This window comes from Theobroma cacao, chromosome 3, assembly GCF_053813885.1.
Source record: "Theobroma cacao isolate CCN51 chromosome 3, ASM5381388v1, whole genome shotgun sequence".
NCBI lineage: Eukaryota > Viridiplantae > Streptophyta > Magnoliopsida > Malvales > Malvaceae > Theobroma > Theobroma cacao.
The window spans coordinates 35900702-35915491 of NC_142641.1; the positions used below are offsets into that span (position 1 = coordinate 35900702).

General features: G+C 31.9%; 1 protein-coding gene across 1 annotated transcript; it reads left to right on the forward strand.

The window, feature by feature from the left end:
• The first annotated feature begins 9114 nt into the window (after positions 1-9114).
• On the forward strand, positions 9115-13759 carry LOC18605067 (Transducin/WD40 repeat-like superfamily protein). The gene is made up of 12 exons (XM_018118004.2): positions 9115-9247; positions 9342-9457; positions 9542-9571; positions 9705-9841; positions 9996-10166; positions 10311-10374; positions 10476-10583; positions 11057-11210; positions 11849-11938; positions 12311-12366; positions 12505-12559; positions 13220-13759. The coding sequence occupies exons 1-12, from the start codon at positions 9166-9168 to the stop codon at positions 13441-13443; spliced, it is 1287 nt and encodes a 428-aa protein (XP_017973493.2). The 5' UTR covers positions 9115-9165; the 3' UTR covers positions 13444-13759.
• Positions 13760-14790: the final 1031 nt, after the last annotated feature.

The window sequence follows — 14790 nt, forward strand, 5'->3', positions numbered from 1 at the left end:
TGAATTACGTCTCAAATTTTGGTATTTGCGACGCCTTTGCTTAATTAATTAATACCAATCGACAATGATTGAAGACTTGTAGAGTTATCTTTTCGGACTTTTTCATGAAAATAGAATCTTAAATTTTACTACTTGCTACCAAGGACCAAAGCAATTTTTTATTTTTTGTTTAAATTTTAGTAAAAGTATATACTTTTAAACTATATATATTTAGCATTTAAATTTCTCTGGTGAGGCAAACATTACTGTCATTTGTTACTCTACGAGGCATTGTTTGAACTTTGGAAAATACTTGTTTATCAAGTGATCATTAATTAATTTGATTAACAATTAATCCTCATTTATTTTACTTATTTTTCTTTATTTTCAGATCGAGAAGTGTTTTTGTTTTGTGGGTTGGGTTAAGTTTATTAATTTTTTAAAAAATATTTATCATTTAATACATTATTCTCATCAACTATTTTTTAAAAAAATATATTAATTACAAAAATATTTTTATAAATAAGTAAAAAGGATTTAGACAACAAACTGATTGATGTTTGGATGAGCGGATTTGGGGAGTTAGGGTCAAAGCGCCTTTTATGACTGACTATTTTGGGTTTGACCGATTCTTTTTCAGTTTGACTTGTTGTTCGATGATTGTCGTGACTGCCAAATGGTTTGGCTTGGCTGGTTATTTCAGAGGAGATGTTGCGTATGGGGTAGCACGGGCATGGCCGCTTAGTTATCTTACAAGTTCGCTCCCCCTCACAGTCTCCGACTTTTGCATGCTTTTTTTGCTGCGTTGAAACGCAACAGGCCCGTGAACTTTGCTTTAGATATCTGACCCCTTCTTAATATCAAGACAACGAGATTGATTGAAATATCTTTATCAATCATTAATTGCCTTGGTCTTTTCAACTATATAAAAGTTTAAATCAGATATTTGAAATAATTATTATATTTTATCATTTTATATTCACTCAAAACCATACCTAATACTTTGGATATTTTTAAATATAAAATATTTTCAAAAATAGCTTTTCTATAATTTTAACTATTTTTCATCAAATTAGATAAAATTACTCTTAATAAAATTATACGTTATAATGTTACACGTCATATACAAAAACATGTTACATATCATGAGTAGATTGTTACATACCATATACAAAAATATGTGACATGACATGATTAAGTTATTACACATTATGTTGAAAAAAAATATTGTTATTACACGTCATGTACAAAAACATGATACATGTCATAATTAGGTTGTTACACGTAATGTACAAAAATATGTGACACGTCACGGTTAGATTGTTACACGCCATGTTGAAAAAAATACTATTGTTACATGTCATATACAAAAATGTGTTACACGCCATGGTTAAAACAAGTTGTTACATGTTATGTTAAAAAAAATATTGTTGTTATACGCCATGTTGAAAAAATATTGTTGTTACACGTCATATTCAAAAACATTTTATTACACTTTAATATTTAAAATGTTGTTGTTACTTCGAACCAAAACTTCAAATTCTCTTAACTCTCTTCATTTCTTTTGTTTTTTGGCAATTTAGCACCTATTAAAGTGCTTCTAATATGTTTTCGTAAATCAAAACATAAATTTTCTTATCTAAAACACCTATTTCGATAAAAAATAATTTTTTTTTTGAAAATCTAGGTTTATAAATTTTAAAATTTTGAGTTTATTGGTGTCTAAGTTCCGAATTGATTCAATTAAAAACTATTTCATACATCTGTGATCATTTCTACCATTTTAGTTTTATCCAAAATATCTAAAAATCAAAATTTTCAAATAGCCACATACCCAAGCACATCAAAACCATTGTTTGGTATTTTGAAAATATAAGAAAGAGAAATATAAAAACGTGGGAGAAAGAAATTGAAAGCATAACAGACGAATACTGAAGAAAGAAATTGATAAAATTTGAGAGATGGGATGGTGAAAGAGATAAATCAGAAGCACATATAGGAAGAAATTGTTATGAATGATTTAATTTATTTGAAATAGTTTCAAGGGTATTTTCATCAAGTCATGACTAAATATGGTTAAAAATAGTTAAATTTATTTTGATGGTTATTTTTAAAATGTCCTTATCAAGAAAGGTTATTCTTCATAATTTCCTCTTTAATATTATGATTGCAATATGCAACTCTCTCTTTGACTTTAGTGTACTTTATATTAAATTTTTTTAATGAAATTGATATATCATGAGTTTTAATGTCAAAAATTTGAAAGATAATTATAGAAAATCATTTTCATATGTATAAAAGAAGATTAAGAGTTTTTTTTTTTAAATAAGAAGGGCATAATTTTAGGATATATAAAAAATGAACAAAAAAATAGGATGAAGAGAGTATAAGAAGTGTTGCTCACTATTTTATAATTAAGAAAAAGTAATTTTAGATTTATTTTTACTTGGATTTCATAGCACACATAGGGCTGTGCAAACGGGTAGTTCAGTTAATTCGATTATTGGATATCCAGTAACTGAACTAACCAAACTCCTGTAAAAAACTAACCAAAATCGAACCAAAGTAAATAACTAGTTTGGTTCGGTTACCAAAAATCGAATTTAATAAATTTTTTTATTCAAAAACTGGACAAGTGAAATTGCACTGTACAATTGTACTTCAACAGAGTGTTAAGAGGCTAATTTAAAATTTCTTTCCTCCATAAAGCTGACTTTAAAATTTTCTTTTCCATGTTACTAGGTTTTTTTTTTTTTTTGAAAGGAAATAAAAATTCCATTTCATTTCCTTTCATTAGTAACATGTACATTTGCAAAAGAAGGCAAAACAAAATAATTGCCCATACAAAAGGAAGGGCAGCATAACCTCCCCAGTCCAATACCCCAAAAGTTCCTACAACTCCCCTGTACATATTCAAGAAACAAAGCAAGAAATATCCCACAGCAGCACGACCATCAGTCTATCACCAAAAATTAGGGAAAGATGCTGCACTTTTACAACAATTTAGATATGCAAAAAGAAAAAAAGACCTGCATCATTCCGATCCTTATAAATTTCAACATCGTAGAAAAGCAAAAGATCCAACAGCAGCAAGAACATCCAATAATTAACAAATCCATAAATTATATTTCGAAGTGGACAAATTCAGCTAGATAAAAACAATTAAACAACAACAATTCAACAAATAGTCTTCAACAACAACAGAAGGTGGTTCAGATGGAAGGAAAGATGCAGGAGACAAGGGTGGTGCAACAAAGGGAAGTGCAATGGCAGGTGCTTAGGTTGGATTTTCAGCAGCAACCTAAAATATAATATTCAAGAATAAAGACTATCATTAAAGACTATCAATAAAGGCTACACTTTTTAAAGAATAAGATAATATAAAATTGTTAATTTGATAAATATTTAGGAGTCTATTTATCAAGTACTAAACCTTACTTGATTACCTTAAAGATTATCAAGTACATTGTCCACTGCAATCTTTGACAACTCTACAATACATAAACAAGAAAGTAAGAAATAAAGCAATAACATATTAACAATTGAAACAACAAAAATGAAATGATGATATAAATAAAATACTTACCTTCATCAATTTTCTCAAGCTTTGCCAAATCATTCTCAGTGTCATGAAGATAATAAGAAGGTCCACGTAGCCAATCTTGAGCACACATAAGAGCTTGCACCATCTTAGGCTTTAAAGAACTCCTATATGCATCAAGCACACGACCACCGGTGCTAAAAGCTGATTTCGAAGCAATTGTGGATGGAGGAATTGCTAATACATCACGAGCTAGTAGGGCAAGAGTAGGATACCTATGACTATTGAGTTTTCACCAAATGAGAATATCAAAGTCATCACTATCGGTTGCATCAGGCTCATTTAAACTCAAATACTTCTCCAATTCTGATTTATCCTCTTCCCTACCAATTGTAATTTTATATCTCTTAAATTCATTCAAAAGAGCAACACTAACATTGGAGTCAACATCATCATCAAATTCAGAAATTTGGCTCACTTGGGATTGGCTACTGTCACAAATTTTCTCAAAAGGAGGTTGTACATTTTTTTGGTATTCAACAAGCAACTCTTCCATTGTTTTCTTCAAACTCACATAAATCGATGAAGCCTGCTCGTTCGAATACATTTTCCTTAAACAAAACTCCACAAATACAAGTTTCTTCCTTGGATCAAGAACAAATGCAACATAAAGTAGCTTATTCATTTTTTCTATATTTCCCCAATACTTATCAAATTTCTCTTTCATTTTCTTTGCCATTGTTTGCAACTCAACATCAGGATGCCTTTGTCTATCTCACAAAATGCAATAAATACCACAAATATCATCAAAAAAAATATTAATAGTGGCATAAGAAGTACTTGAAACTTTTACTGTGAGTGTGTAAAAATGTTTCAAGAAAAGATTCAACCTCCTAACATTTTCCCAATCCTCATGTTCAGGTATCCCATCTCCCATCAACAAATCAGTTCTATATTGAGAATCAGATTTCTCAAATAAATTAAAGGCTTCTTCAAACTTTTGAGTTGTTTCTAACATCAAGTAGGTGGAGTTCCATCGAGTACTAACATCCAAACACAATAAATATTTTGATTGAATATTTGCAGACTCAACACATTCTTCGAACTTTGCTAACCTAGCAGGTGACTGTCTCACGTATCTAACATCCCCTCTGATACAAGCAATTGAATTATTCATTTCCTTCAATCCATCAGTGACAATGAGATTAATGATATGTGCAATGCATCTCATATGTAGGAATTTGCTTTCTAAAAAGCTATTTCCTAATAAGTTCAATTTTTTCTTCAAATATGCTATTGCAACATCATTGGAACTAGCATTATCAACAGTAATAGTGAAAACCTTACTAATCCCCCAATCACGCAAACATTTATCAATAATTTTTCCAATGGCCTCACTTTTGTGACTATAAATGGAAAAAAGTTTAAAATTCTTTTGTGTAATTTCCAATAATTGTCTATCAAGTGAGCTGTAAGACACAAATAATTCTCTCTTTGAATTGATGTCCATGTGTTTGTGGTCAGAGAAACTCTAAAGGAAGATGTTCTCAATATATGCTTGAAATGGTTCATTCCATCAACAAAAAGGTTAAAGCAATCTTTAGCAACAGTCCATCGTGATGGCACAATAAATCTAAGACATGAAGTTGCCACGAATTCCTTAAATCCTTCCCCTTCTACAAATCTGAAAGGTAACTCATCTCTAATGATCATCTTAGCTAAAGACTTTCTAATGGCTTCTTGACTAAATTTTCAAGTTCCTATTAATCCACCCCTCGATTGAAAAGCTAACTCAGTTTGAGTAGAATCATTAGCAGAACTAGGAAACTTTTTGCAAGAATTCATGTGATTCTTCAATGAAGTTGTGCCATTATATTTAGTATTAGCAGAAAGTATCCTATCACAATAATCACATCTAGCTTTTTGTTCACCTTGATCATTGACGAATTTGGTGAAGTGTTTCCAAACTTCAGACCTCGGTGGAAGTGCTTTTTGTTTCTTAGAATTGACAGCATCACTTTCATTAGTGGAGATTATAGTTTGCTGTGTAGTTGGTGTTGGTGACGTTGACGGCATGGCAATAGAAGTAGACTGCGTAGCAGCATCATTAGGAGTAAGAGCTGGAGCTAGATTATCGCTTTCACTTGCCATTGAAATCTTCAACCTGTCACTCAAAAAAAATTAATTAATTAGCAAATTTGTCATGATAACTTTCTGTTGGAAAAAATTAAATGCCAAAAAATTTGTAAAAGGAACAATGGGCTAACCTTAATCAATTAGCTTTACACCTTGAAACATAAGAAAAAGAAAAAATCAGTCAAAGAACCTATAACTATGATTAAACTTGTCAATTCTGAATATAGGCATGAAATGCATAGACAGCTCGCAAACTTTCCTTTATAATTGCAATATTTAATTGTTGTCTCTTACTTTTAACGTATCTTTTTAGCTCCTTTTTTTCCTGAAGAAAAAGAAACTTTCCTGATGTAGATGCTAATATATGTGAATTCTGTTACTTATCATTATGTTATGTATTTAAAGTGAAAGCAGCACAAAAGCTAGGTGTGAGGTGCCTTAGTCGAATATGTTTGAGCAGACAGTAGCAAGCAAACCAGCAATGTATACCAAACCAAGTAGTAGACCAGACAGAAGAAATCATAGTAAGACACAAGCACAGAAGAGTAACTCTTTACCTTGTAAATCAGTAGATACAAAAGAAAGCAAGCAAGCTAATACAAGAACACTAAGAAGTAATTCCATCTTCAACAAAGTCAACAAATAAAACAAGTAAAATGGAAGAAAAATCTTGGCTAAAAATTCAATATTTACCTGTGAAAGAGTCAAAACTTGATGGCTAGAGTCTTGTTTTCCTACAATAAAAAAAAGGTAGATAAATCAGATCTCATTGAACCCTAAACCCAAATCAAGAAAACCCAAATTTGAAGAAGAGAAAGAAAAATAAGAAGAACCCTAACCCAAATTAAAAAAAGCAAAAAATCAAATTTAAAGAAAAAGAGAAAGAAAAAAGACTAAGCAAAAAGTTTGAGATGAAAAAGAAAAAAATCAGATTTGAATAATAGGGCTTACCGATTGAGATGAAAGTCTGAGAGAGAGAGCCTTCAAAATTGTGAGATAGGCAGATACTGAGAAGAGAAAACGAAGGCCAGATTCGCCAGAACCCATAAGCTATAGTGTGGGAGAGTGGATTGGAGATGGACGGCTCACGGGGGGGGGGGGGGGGGGTGGCAGAAACCAGAAAGGCTGAAAGGGAGAATTGAGATTTTCATATTTAGGTTTAGGAATTTTTTAGGTAAAATGTTCAAAATGCCCTTCGATTAGTTTGGTTAGACATTTTTCTAACCGAAACCGAGCCGAAGTAATTATACTAAGCGAACTATCTTAACCGAATTAACCAAAAAACTGAACTAACTGAATCGAAAAAATCGAACTCATTTCTATTCGGTTCGGTTGTTTGGTTCGGTTTCTATTTGCTCACCCCTAAGCACACAAGCTCTAAGTGAGAATTAAAAAATTATCCAATAATTTTTGTTAGAAATGACTTTTAATATATATATATATATATATATATAATGATAAAAAGAAAAAACAAGATAAAAAATCTTTGATATAAAAAAAATGTGAAAATGGGTTAGTATTTATCAATTTTGGCAGTGGTCCATCTAAAGTTAAATGATTGAAAGCAAATCACAAACTAAAATAACAACTTCTTTTCTATAAATTATTGATTTATAAATTATAAACATGATTGATTTCAAAAATAAAATGATAACATGATTTTTTGTCTACACGAATATTATTTTTCCAAACTTATAAAGTGATGTTGTAGTTAACGGTTAAGATATCGGTAGTCCTAAAATACCTATGTTAGGGATAAATAATTAGGGATAAACTGTGTGTTTTGCATGTTAGTACTGACTACTAATACTTCTTTTAAAAAAAATCTAAAAAAAAAAAACTATCCATTAAGAAATATCAAAAAGAAAGAAAAAAAAAATCAAAACCATCTATTGCTACTTTTGATTCTTAGCCCTTTCTAGGATGCCCAACGACCAAATTACTACAAAAATCATTTCACCGACATGACTTTTTGATATATATATATATAGTATTTTTTAATCGGATGAAGGAGAATACAAGATTTGGATTTTAATATATTATTTAGTTATTTATAAATATTGGATTTTGATTATTATTATATTATATTTCTTAAATTATAAAAAGTTATTTTACAATATCATATGATTATAAAAAAAATAAATGAGTAATTTCTCTCTCTTAGAATTTCAAAAAGATGTGAAATTCGGTGTGAATTTTTATTCTTTCAAGAAAAACTTGAGGGCGTGCTTGGTTAGAGGAAATGGAATGGTCATTATTTCCCTTTTTTTATTCTTGAGATAAAGAATGGTCATTTCAAGAGAAGCCTGAATAGTTATAACCAATGTTCTCATTCATAATGGTTATTTCAAATTGTTGAGAATAAAAAAAAATTGATTAGACAAATATATCACTTTACAATTTAAAAAATTACCTTATAAAAAATACTAAACCTATTTTCTCTCTCTTTCTTGCTCCTTCTCTCTCTAAAGTACAGAAAACACAAAATTTTTTACTTCATTTTGAAAAAAAAGAAAATAAAAATATTTAAATATGATTTAATATATTAATATTATTTTACTGTAATAAATATTATAAAAAATATTATTTAATATTATTATTTTAATATAATAAATATAATAAATAATATTATTAAAATTTTATGAAGAATATATTTTGTTTTTTAATAGTAAATACTATTTAATTATAATGAAAGGTTTAATTATCTTCTAATATAAAATATTATTAAATTATAATAAAAATATGTTTGTATTTTGGTGAAAATATTATTTAATTATAGTAAAAGTTGTTTTGATTTTATTACTTAGAATATTTTTATCTTTCAACAAAATAAATTCTTCAATTTTAATAAAGAGTATTTTTTCTCATCATAATATTTTTGTTTTTTAATTAAAAAATCTTTAAATTTTAATAAAAGATATTTTTATCATTTACTTATTATTTTTTGATTATTCTTAAAATTATTCCTGCCAACTAAATAATGAAATAAGTAATAATAACAATTTCTATCTTATTTTATTCCCAATAACTAATCTATATAATAATTATTATTTTTCTATTTTATTCTCTTAGAATAATTATTCTATTTTCATTTTATTCCTTCTAGTGAACCAAATATGCTGTGAAATTCTCTTACCAAATTACTCAATCTTTTCTAAAATTTTAGAAAAAATTTATTTTGGATGAGTGGTGAAGAATGAGAAAAGAACATAAAATTGTGAAAATGATTTTAAGAGATACATAAAAATATTTTATTTTTATTTAATTAATTATTAAAGTTTTTAATATTTAATTTTAAAATTTTAAAAATTTTAATTTTATCCTATAACATTTGGTACATTAAATATAAATCTTATTTTTTTAACAATTTTTTTATTGTAATTTTATTAAGTCGAACGGTGGCGTTTTGCCTAAATAGAGTAAAGGGTTTTAAGGGTTTTTGCCTGCTAGGCTGCCACCGTATTTGACGCAAAACCTCTGAATAGCCGTTGAACAAAAGAGAGCTGAGGATGCCTCGCACGACCACCGTCGAGTGCCCTGGCTGCCCTCCGTTTCGAGCCCTGACCTTCGATGCCCTTGGTCTCATCAAAGGTTTTAATTTCTATTAACTTTACCAACGCTAATTATTTAATTCAAACGATTGAAATCGTCATTAGTTTTTTCTTTTATTGTCATTGGTGAATAGTAATCGAAGCTCGAGGCAAAGAAGGAGGGGTTCCCAAAGTGGTAGAGAGATGGGGAGATCCTGACGCTTCCAAATGCGTTCTTGCTGCTTCCATTGACGACCGCAAAACGGACCCGGTTAGTTACATATATATATAAAGAAGCAAAATGGGTATTGAGAAATATTGCTTTTTTATTGAAATTTTGATTCTTCTATTGCAGTTATTAGCTGTTGCAAGAAAAAGTGGTATGGTAAGTAACCTTCATTTTTCTTCTCCTGTCCTAGTAGTTCCAGGACAGATTGAGGTATTGAGAAATGTTGCTTTTTTTTTTTTTTTTTTAGTGTTGAATATTTCTTTATTTCTTTGTGCAATATATACTGCAGGTTGAGGTACTTAATCCTCTTAATGGTGAACTTTCTGTTACGGTTTCAAATGTTAATAGTGGTAGTGCTAGACCAGAAGATGATGCTATTGTTGGTTTGCATTTATTCAGAAGACAGAGGCTGGAGTTAACATCCAGGTATAAATGTATTCTTATTATTTTCTGGATTTCTATCAGTGTTAAATGGAAATCAATACGGTTCCTCCTCCCACTCTCACTCGGACTCAACTGTAGTCACATTCCTCTACTTAGATGACATCATTGATCTCTAGAAAGTTTTTATCATTATTAGGTCGTGCACTTTGCTCACATGTACAACAAAAGGAAATGCGAGCATAAGGTCGGTTGAAATGACTGATTCTCCAGCAGATTCTGGTGCCTCGAGAACGTGGAGTGTATGTGCCTCTGGTAATATCTCATGTTCTTTAGTGGATGGAAGTGAAAGCTATGCAATATTTGGAGGGTGAGTGTGTTTATGTTGTATGACTCTGCAATCTAAGCGTCAGACTTGATTTTATATTCCTTTGCTGGTAGGGTATTTTCATACTCCACTGGATGATTATTATTAATAGTTTGGTAAATAATATCGAATTCTTTTCCAATTCAGGAAGGGTGTTGAAGTTAATATGTGGGATCTAGACAAATGTACTAAGATTTGGACTGGAAAACCTGTGAGCCTTTTGATCCTCACTAAATTAATTTAACTAAAATAATTATCTTTTAGCAACTGCTGCTTTTTCTCATTTATCTTAACTTATCCCATTTTGGACAGCCTCCTAAGAACAGCCTCGGTATTTTTACCCCTACTTGGTTTACATCTGCAACATTCCTCAGCAAAGATGATCACCGTAAAGTTGTGGCTGGCACCAACAGCCATCAGGTGATTTTTTACAGCCATCTGGCAGTCCTTGAACATATATGCTGACATTTTAATATAATTTTGATTGTGCAGACATATATACATTTTTATAAGTTCTCTTCTGAAGGAAACTTTTGTGCTTGACTGCATATTGCCAGTTTCTACAGCTATTTTTGATTCCGAAATATTGATGCATGTTGGTTTGAGATGTTCAAAGGTTAATTTCAGTCAAATTTTGGAAAACAAGTTTTTCAATCTTTTTCGGGTGTAGGTTTATGTTTATATGCAAGTTTCATCAATTTTATTTTATTTTTTATTTGCAATCGGGACTGTGGTGGACGTGAAGTTTAGTCTGCTCCAGAAATATGGGTTTAGGTCTGTTATCATAGCAATGCATGGGATCCTTGTAATTTCCTCTTTTTTTTTTTGAAAAGCTATCCTTGTATTTTCTTGACTCTGGATAACCTTTTTTCTCTTATGGTTTCTGTTGACAGGTTCGCCTTTATGATGTTTCTGCTCAACGAAGACCAGTTATATCATTTGACTTCAGGGAGACCTCCATAAAAGCAGTTACTGAAGACCTAGATGGCCATACAATCTATATAGGGAATGGATCTGGTGACCTTGCTTCTGTGGATATACGCACAGGTACAAGATTGATTCTATATGCATGTTCAGCAGTACTTCATGCCATTTTGCACTTTTGCGTTTCTGATTCTTTGTAGGTCAGCTCTTCTACGAGTTTAAGTTGACTTTTTACAATGCACTAGTATTTTTTCTGGTAAATTTATTTAACCTTTTCGAGATCTAGGCCAGAATTCACACTTTTATTATGGTTGCATGTTACATATTTTATACTAAATTGTCCCTTATGGCCAAAATCAGAGCAGTTTGAGGATTACCTCAATTGAATATTGTGTCCGTTAGAAGTAGGCTTAAAGAATTCTTTGAGTTCTGTAGTTATAACAGATTATGTTCATGTACATTTTAGTCTACTATCTTGGTGAGAACATCGGCTTGTTGTCAGTTGAAATTGCGGGGATCAATTATCTATTGTCTACTTGAGGTTTCAACCTATTTTTTAAGATGCCTCATTGCCAAAATTGAAGATTTGTTATATACCTAAATAAAAAATAGATTGGACTTGCTGGTTTCCTGGAGAGGATCCAAAACAAGTAGAAATGGATGTCCTCTTGTTGCATCTGTTCTTAATTGACTTTTGCTTGAATGATTTGGTGTGTTCCTTTCCCTGTAATTCTGTTAATGCTGGAAGAATTTCCTTATAGGTAAATTGTTGGGATGCTTTTTGGGAAAGTGTTCTGGAAGCATCCGATCCATTGATCGGCACCCTGAACTTCCAGTGATAGCATCATGTGGTGAGTATATGATATAATGTTTTGTGAAGCTAAAGCTTTTCTAGCATCTATGATACTTGGTGTGTTAATATAATTTTGCAGGCTGTGTTTGCATGCACATTCTGCACTTTGGGAAGTTATTTTCTGCTGGCAGTTCTTATGAAAAATAGTTAAGCTCTTGGAGATTATTTTGTTGCTTGAAGAGCTAGAAAGGAAGAAAAAGGATTTTTAATTTGTCTCAGATGATGCTCGAAGCTTTTACTCTTATCTGTGTTTCCAAATTTTGTCATGCTATCAATATTTTCTTCCCCGTGTCAACTTTAAATATTTTCATTTTTGCTTTTTGAAATTTAGTGGATTTGCAATTAGCTTCTCAGCTTGTGTTATTTCTAGGTTTGGACAGCTATTTGCGCATTTGGGATATAGGAACAAGGCAACTTCTTTCATCGGTATGTTCTGTTCAGAGATAGAGAGTTAAATGCAACTTGCATGTGATGTGCGACTTCTTGTTGTGCATGTGTATGGTAAAGTTGCATAAAAATACACTATATACTTAACACTTTAACTGCCTACATTTTTTGGTGCAGGTGTTCTTGAAGCAGCATCTTACAAAAGTTGTTTTTGATACAAATTTTACTGAAGGTCACTTCTCACTCAAATCTGTAGTGTTGACAAAAGCGTAATTTCCATGTTCTGTGTCACTGGTTATCAATATGGCATCATGTTGTGTTCGTTCTGGGTCATACTGCATTTAGTGAAAAAGAATTTTGGTTGGAATCATGCTGTTTTTAGTGTTTTGTAAACAAGCAGGGGTTAGCCTTGTTTCTTGTCCGCAACAAAAGGAAGACCCCAGTCAATGGCCTCTGGTCAATCACATACTTCCTCTGACAATGCAAGGGTATGACTAAATATTAGGTTCAAACAAGTGAAGCAAGGAGGGGTTGCCTTTCATGTATGGAAAGAGTGTTATAGAGAATGTATGATCATCACCATAAGCTGCCAATAAGTTGCAATCATGCCATTACTTGAAGGCGGAAAAATCCAAATGCATCTAGGCTCAAATAGAAAGAAAAAACGAATGGGGGAGAGGATGATTTCCTAAAGGTTTCTGTTGTCCTTTAGCCTACCAGAAGAAAGCAGATTGCTGAGTGTAGAGTTTGAGAAAATTTGTACTTTTCTTTTAGGGATTAGTAGAAGGGTTAGGGAGTGTGGAGTAGGTGGAGCCAACAATGTTATGGTATTAGGTGACCATATTTCTTACTGAGTTTGGCTGCTAATGCATGGACATTCTATTATATGCAGAAGTTAAACACTCTGCGGCAGATTCAGCACTGCATGAAGCACAGAGCATAGGTGAAGTCCAATCCGCAGATGAAACAGAAAAACTGCCTACAAAAAGGAAGAAGTCATCCAAAGAAGATAGAGGGAGCAGAAAGAAGGCATCTAAAGATAAGGATGGAAGCAAGAAGTTGAAATCCAAGAAAAGAAGCAAAATCTTAGAGAATGAGTTTGCTGATGATGCATAGTTGAATTATTACTTGCACCGGGAGGCACTGGTGTCAAACCTCAGACATAGTGATCAGGAAGGCATGGTAAAGAAGCAGGTGGCAGATGGTTGAAATTTAAGCGAAGGAAGTTGCTGTATGGCAGGTTTGACAGAAAATAGGCGAGCCCTACAGGAGGACTTAAGATTTCTCCAAAAGAAAATTTGTGTTATGGTAGTGTAATTGACACTGTTAAATTGGTTTCTAAGTTATTGAAAAGAGCCTGTATTTCATCTGAGTGAGTCATGCAAAACTCATTTTTGTTTTCCAATTTAATGCCATCATATTTTAGCTCAAACATTGTGTTTTCCTAACAAGTTACAACTAGTTGTGAACAAATGTTTCGTTTCATCATCCTAGTCTAAGCAAAGATCATTATTTTCCCCAAGTTAGTGCTATCGTCTATGATCATAAGCATTGATTTTGCAAAACAGTTCGAAATTCTTCTGAAATATGTTTAGTTTCATAATCCCGCTTGAGTAATGCAGCATTATCTAACTCCGTAGGTAGTCTCTTGTATGTTGCCCTGTAGAGCGTTCTTGAATCTTGGCTTATCTCTTTTGCTAATTCGCAACTTCAAAGGAAGTGATACAGTCTTATTTCCCTATAACACTGATGAACTTGTTTGCTTTTGGTTTTCACTGGGTAGAAATCAAAATGCTTTGAGTTTTTGGTTTCATGCATTGCGTAGAGATTACAAGATCAAAGGTAACCTTCATTACACACCTTGTGAAGTCCTAAGAATTTGAGTACTACTCTCGTCATAAAACAGGCATAGCCCAAACTCTTTCCCGTCAGAAAGGACATGCTATTGCTTCTCGTCATGAATATAAAACCATCCATTCCAACCCCAGACCATAAAGATCTTAGAGGTACTACCTAGTCAAGTTGTAAGCAAGAGAAACAACTCGCCCAGTCACCATGGTTTCTTCTAATCAAATAAAGTATCACAATCTGGGAATTGTACGTCAAATTTGCTTATGCAAATAGTAGAGCTGTAAGGGCTGGATGAAGAAAGTTGGTAACAAGACAATTAAGTGAAAATTCGGTCAAGGTCAACCAAGCCATTGCCTACTTTTGTTAGTAAAGGGCATTTGATGAATTGTACATTCTGATTGGGTTAAAGAAAAACCCCGAGCCAGGTGAGAATTTGCCGAAAGAAAACTTGGGGATAAAATTCCTGACCCAACTATCATTAAAGCCTATTGCAAAGAAAGGCAAAGTTGTGCTTCCGTAACTTCAGCTAAGTTGCTGTTAGACAATATATTTAGAAGCCAATTGAACATACAAGAATTCCTTTGTCCATCCTTGCATTTGGATAATTACCCA

Excerpts from the sequence above, each read along its gene's own strand:
- LOC18605067 (XM_018118004.2), top strand. The coding sequence starts at position 9,166 with ATGCCTCGCACGACCACCGTCGAGTGCCCTGGCTGCCCTCCGTTTCGA. Across the intron at positions 9,458-9,541 it reads ACGACCGCAAAACGGACCCG|TTATTAGCTGTTGCAAGAAA; the intron begins GTTAGTTACATA and ends CTTCTATTGCAG. Across the intron at positions 10,375-10,475 it reads AGATTTGGACTGGAAAACCT|CCTCCTAAGAACAGCCTCGG; the intron begins GTGAGCCTTTTG and ends CATTTTGGACAG.